This window comes from Procambarus clarkii, chromosome 10 (assembly GCF_040958095.1).
Source record: "Procambarus clarkii isolate CNS0578487 chromosome 10, FALCON_Pclarkii_2.0, whole genome shotgun sequence".
Taxonomy (NCBI): Eukaryota; Metazoa; Arthropoda; class Malacostraca; order Decapoda; family Cambaridae; genus Procambarus; species Procambarus clarkii.
In genome coordinates, this window is record NC_091159.1 from 50,731,489 (window position 1) to 50,737,488 (window position 6,000).

The 6,000-nt window shown below is 48.6% G+C and overlaps 1 protein-coding gene across 1 annotated transcript; it reads left to right on the top strand.

The window, feature by feature from the left end:
* The first annotated feature begins 1,970 nt into the window (after nt 1-1,970).
* On the top strand, nt 1,971-3,410 carry LOC138363368 (uncharacterized). Its single transcript, XM_069322398.1, has 3 exons — nt 1,971-1,988; nt 2,131-2,451; nt 3,222-3,410. The coding sequence occupies exons 1-3, from the start codon at nt 1,971-1,973 to the stop codon at nt 3,408-3,410; spliced, it is 528 nt and encodes a 175-aa protein (XP_069178499.1).
* Nucleotides 3,411-6,000: the final 2,590 nt, after the last annotated feature.

Below are 6,000 nucleotides of genomic sequence, written 5' to 3' on the forward strand. Positions count from 1 at the left end.
TCCAAGAGTTTATAGCCAGTATAATCCTTCAGCATCCTTCAGCTGCTGCTGCCCGGAAAAACGTTTCCAATATCTTATGGGGTGGAATATAAGCTCCAGGAACTCATTATATAACCTTCAGCAGTTTATGACCTGCTATGTATCCTGGAAATGGCCTGGAATATAGCTGCTAGCAGCTCATGAAGTTGAATATAGCATTCAGCAGTTCATTACTTAAAATATAATCATTTATGAGGGCAAGATGTGAAATATGAGTTTTTATCTTATGGTCTGACTATTGTCTTATATGGATCATGGGCTGGAACGAAGCCTTATGACGAGGATTAAAAGCGTTCATCTTAGTTTGGAGATTAATACAGCCTCCAGCCCCTCCTGGCCTGACATTGAGAACTTAGCTGAAAATGGCAAGAAATGTCTGAATTTTTAAGTATATTAAGACCTGGAAAATAGACTCCAGCATCTCCCCAAATAAATTTTAGATTTAAACAGTTCATTGCCTGGAACATTTACTTCAGCAATTCATGGGCCTGGATTATAATCTCCAGTGGCTCATTACTCTGGATATAATCTCCAGCAGCTCATGGCCTGGAATATAGACTCCAGCAGCTCATGGCCTGGAATATAGACTCCAGCAGCTCATGGCCTGGAATATAGACTCCAGCAGCTCATGGCCTGGAATATAGACTCCAGCAGCTCATGGCCTGGAATATAGACTCCAGCAGCTCATGGCCTGGAATATAGACTCCAGCAGCTCATGGCCTGGAATATAGACTCCAGCAGCTCATGGCCTGGAATATAGACTCCAGCAGCTCATGGCCTGGAATATAGACTCCAGCAGCTCATGGCCTGGAATATAGACTCCAGCAGCTCATGGCCTGGAATATAGACTCCAGCAGCTCATGGCCTGGAATATAGACCCCAGTACCTCATGGCCTGGAAAATATAGTCCCCAGAATCTCATAGTATGGAATACAGTATCCACAGGATCTCATGACCTGGAATATAGACTCCATCAGCTCATATCCTGTAACATTGTTTACTGGATTTCATGACCTGGAATGACGGCAACAGGTGCACGCTCCTGGAAGCATTTATATCTGTCAGAAACTCGACAGATCCCAAGTTCATTTAAATGAATGTAATGTGACTAATATTTTTAACTTCAAATATAAGAGATAAAATAGTCCTCCTTCTTTTCTTGAGCTATTCCTGTTTTCTTCACGTTCTTTTCAGTCTTCGGCGTCTGCTCCTTGTATACTCATTCCTCTTTCATTTTACGGCACAAGATAAATTATTAACAATTTATCCATTCTTCAATTATCAATTTTTCATTTCGAGTCAGGTCTCATCGTTTATCACGGCAGAGAAACAGATAAAGCTGTAATAATAAGAGGCACACAGACAGATGCGGACAAGGACAGACAGAAAGGGGTATAAAGATACATTCCAAGATGTTCTCAATCGATGCCAAGTTCGGATCGATGGCCGCTCTCAGCCGCTCACCAGGCAAGGTGCCCAATTTAGAATTTCCTGAGAAGTGAGAGGTGGGGGTGTTAATGTGTTATTGGCATCTGGAAGGGGGAGGGGGGGGAGAGGGGTGTTGACTATGACTTCCATCCCCTGGGTGGGGGAGGGGTGGGGGGAGGGGGTGCTGACATGACTTCCATCCCCTGGGTGGGGGAAGGGTGGGGGGGGGGAGAGGGGTATAGGTAGGGGTTGAGGGAGGCTGCAGGGAAAGAAAGTTAGAAGGGGTTTGGGTGAGAGGGTTCTGGGGAGGGTTGGGGGAGGGGAAACAGGGGGGGGGAAGAGAAGGGTTAAGGGAGAAGAGAGAGGGGTAGACATGGGTAAGTGGAGAAGAGGAGGGTTAAGAGAGGAGGGGTAAGGGTTAGGGGGAAGAGAGGTAAGAGTTAGTGGGGTGGGAAGAGGAGGAGAGTTATGTGTTGCGAGGGAAAGAGGGGAATTGTTAGAGAATGAAAGGTAAAGGTTGGGTAAGGGTGGAGGTAGGGGTGGGAAGGTAAGGGTGGAGGGAGGGGTGAGGGGGGGAGAAGGGATTAACCAATTCAGGACAGGAAATGAACTAACCTTCATCTTTAGAGGTCACACCACCTCAGACCTGTGTGTCATCTTCAGGTGGAAGGCAGCAGAACACAGGCCACAGTCGCTGCCATCACCGAAGCCACGCCCACTACAGCCACAGTCGCTGCCATCACCGAAGCCACGCCCACTACAGCCACAGTCGCTGCCATCACCGAAGCCACGCCCACTACAGCCACAGTCGCTGCCATCACCGAAGCCACGCCCACTACAGCCACAGTCGCTGCCATCACCGAAGCCACGCCCACTACAGCCACAGACGCTGCCATCACCGAAGCCACGCCCACTACAGCCACAGTCACTGCCATCACCGAAGCCACGCCCACTACAGCCACAGCGGCAGCTGTATCCCAACAGGTAAGCGGGTAGTGATGAGGAATATACCTCACTGTGAGGTATATTCGTCACCATCACTACACCACTAATGTCACACCACACCACAGAAGCTCCACCACCTCCGCCACACCCCTGCCACACCACTACCACCTTCACCTCAGCCCCAAACCACCACTGCACCACACCACCACCACACTACCACACCACCACCACCACCACCACAAATCTTACCCACGATAAAGAACCCATCACCTCATAATTAAAGAATGAAGGAAGGCAGCCTAGGAATGAGAACGGGTCTATAGGTAGACCATTAGGTCTCCCCGGGCCGTGAATCATCGGGCCCGCTCGCTCGCTTCCTTCACCCCCAGAAAATCATTTAGGGCAATTTCCTCTCCGTTAGGGATAGACTACATTGTCTTGGAGCGTGACTCGGGCGACACAGCGGCCGTAATGTGACCTTTAACCTGCCCTCCTGAGTTATGGGTCGGGGCGTATACGCATATTGCCTATACACCCTGTTGTATTATGCATCATTGCCTTCGCGGCTGGATTGCGCATATTGCCTCTGCTGTCGTATTACGTGCATTACTTCCACTGTTGTATTGGACATGTTGCCTACACTGTTGTCTTAGAGATTTTGTTTCTGCTGTTGTATTATCCATGTTATGTTCGTTGTTGCAGTGTGTGGAAAATATCAAGGGCAATATATTTATACATATACACAAGAATATACTCCATATACACAAGAATATACTCCATATACACAAGAATATACTCAATATACACAGGAGTATACTCCATATACACAGGAGTATACTCCATATACACAAGAATATACTCCATATACACAAGAATATACTCCATATACACAAGAATATACTCCATATACACAAGAATATACTCAATATACACAAGAATATACTCCATATACACAAGAATATACTCCATATACACAAGAATATACTCAATATACATAGGAGTATACTCCATATACACAAGAATAGTGTACGTGGAGTATACCAAGAGTAAACTCCTGCTCCTGGGCACCTCAGGGCTCAACCCGGACGAGCTCCAGCTCCCTGTCCCCCGTCTCTTTCTAAATTGTTTATCTTGTACTTTCTTGTGAGAGGGAGGCAGGGAAAGTATATCAAATGACAGCTGGGCACGAGTTGATTGCCTCTGAGGTCTTCCCTATTGGGCCTCCTGATAGCTCGGTGGAAGAGCTTCCGTTCCACACCGTGGGGGCCAGCGGTTCGAGTCTCCTACTGCCTAAGTGAACGAAATTATATGCACATATTAATCTCTCTCCAGATCACGCTCACGGTGGTCGCGGGAGGACGGTCGCCGTATTCGCGAGCGCCACAACACGCTCACGGTGGTCGCGGGAGGACGGTCCCCGTATTCGCGAGCGCCACAACACGCTCACGGTGGTCGCGGGAGGACGGTCGCCGTATTCGCGGACGCCACAACACGCTCACGGTGGTCGCGGGAGGACGGTCGCCGTATTCGCGGACGCCACAACACGCTCACGGTGGTCGCGGGAGGACGGTCGCCGTATTCGCGGACGCCACAACACGCTCACGGCTCTTTAAAATTCCCACGTTTTACAGAGTTTAGATTTTCCATTCCGACGGACACTTGCCGTAAATGCTGGCGTTGGTTGACAGATCCAATTAACAATAAATTCCCAATTAAAACCTAGCGTCCGCCACACGCGATAATAGCTTACACGCGCACACTGTCCGTGCGAGTGCCACCGTGGTGCCGGGGAGTGCCAGGGGGACGCCGGCCAGTGGCCCTTGTCCAAGGAAAACCGGACAGATTGTGCACCGAGAGTGCCAGCAGGCGGACAATGCCTACCACCAGTACCTCTGGGGGGGGGGTGCCTGTAGGATGCCATTGTCTAGAGTAACAGCACCACCCAACCATGCAAGGAAAAGGTAGTATATTTCACCGTTGCAAGCCCCTGCCTGGCTGTATTTGGGTTGCAGGGCCACCTATTTCATAATGTGCAAGGTTTTATATGCAGAGACTCAAGCCTCGGTTCGTTGAATTGTTAAGTATTTATTTCCAACGCAGGAGAGAGAGAGAGAGAGAGGGGGGAGAGGGGATAGAGAAGAAAAAGGGAGAGGGTGTTAGAGATGGGGGAGAAACGTTGAGAGGGTGGAAGAGGTGTGAGAGGAGGGAGAGAGGGGAGAGAGGGAAGATTGGGAGAGAAGATGAATAGGGAATGGAAGAGGGATGTTGGGAAGAGAGAAGAGGGAAGAAAGGTAGGAAAGGGTGAGAGTAGGGGGTATGCTGGCGGAGACATGTGAATAGGGGACGAAAGAGAGGGGACAGATGGAGGAAAGGGGAACCGAATATATATATATATATATATATATATATATATATATATATATATATATATATATATATATATATATATTTATATATATATATATATATATAACTGAAAACTCACACCCCAGAAGTGACTCGAACCCATACTCCCAGAAGCAACGCATCTGGTATGTACAAGACGCCTTAATCCACTTGACCATCACGACCGGACATAATGAGGTGATAGCCGAGGCTATTTGAACCACCCCACCGCCGGCACTCGGATAGTTATCTTGGGCATAGCATTTTACCAAATCACCTCATTCTTTGGGGCAACACGTGAGGAACACAAATGCGAACAAGCCTGAATGGTCCCCAGGACATATGCAACTGAAAACTCACACCCCAGAAGTGACTCGAACCCATACTCCCAGAAGCAACGCATCTGGTATGTACAAGACGCCTTAATCCACTTGACCATCACGACCGGACATAATGAGGTGATAGCCGAGGCTATTTGAACCACCCCACCGCCGGCACTCGGATAGTTATCTTGGGCATAGCATTTTACCAAATCACCTCATTCTTTGGGGCAACACGTGAGGAACACAAATGCGAACAAGCCTGAATGGTCCCCAGGACATATGCAACTGAAAACTCACACCCCAGAAGTGACTCGAACCCATACTCCCAGAAGCAACGCATCTGGTATGTACAAGACGCCTTAATCCACTTGACCATCACGACCGGACATAATGAGGTGATAGCCGAGGCTATTTGAACCACCCCACCGCCGGCACTCGGATAGTTATCTTGGGCATAGCATTTTACCAAATCACCTCATTCTTTGGGGCAACACGTGAGGAACACAAATGCGAACAAGCCTGAATGGTCCCCAGGACATATGCAACTGAAAACTCACACCCCAGAAGTGACTCGAACCCATACTCCCAGAAGCAACGCATCTGGTATGTACAAGACGCCTTAATCCACTTGACCATCACGACCGGACATAATGAGGTGATAGCCGAGGCTATTTGAACCACCCCACCGCCGGCACTCGGATAGTTATCTTGGGCATAGCATTTTACCAAATCACCTCATTCTTTGGGGCAACACGTGAGGAACACAAATGCGAACAAGCCTGAATGGTCCCCAGGACATATGCAACTGAAAACTCACACCCCAGAAGTGACTCGAACCCATACTCCCAGAAGCAACGCATCTGGTATGTACAAGACGCCT

Bases quoted from the DNA above. Each gene is read 5' to 3' on its own strand.
- LOC138363368 (XM_069322398.1), top strand. The intron at 2,452-3,221 runs GTAAGCGGGTAG...CAATATACACAG, and splicing joins CGGCAGCTGTATCCCAACAG to GAGTATACTCCATATACACA.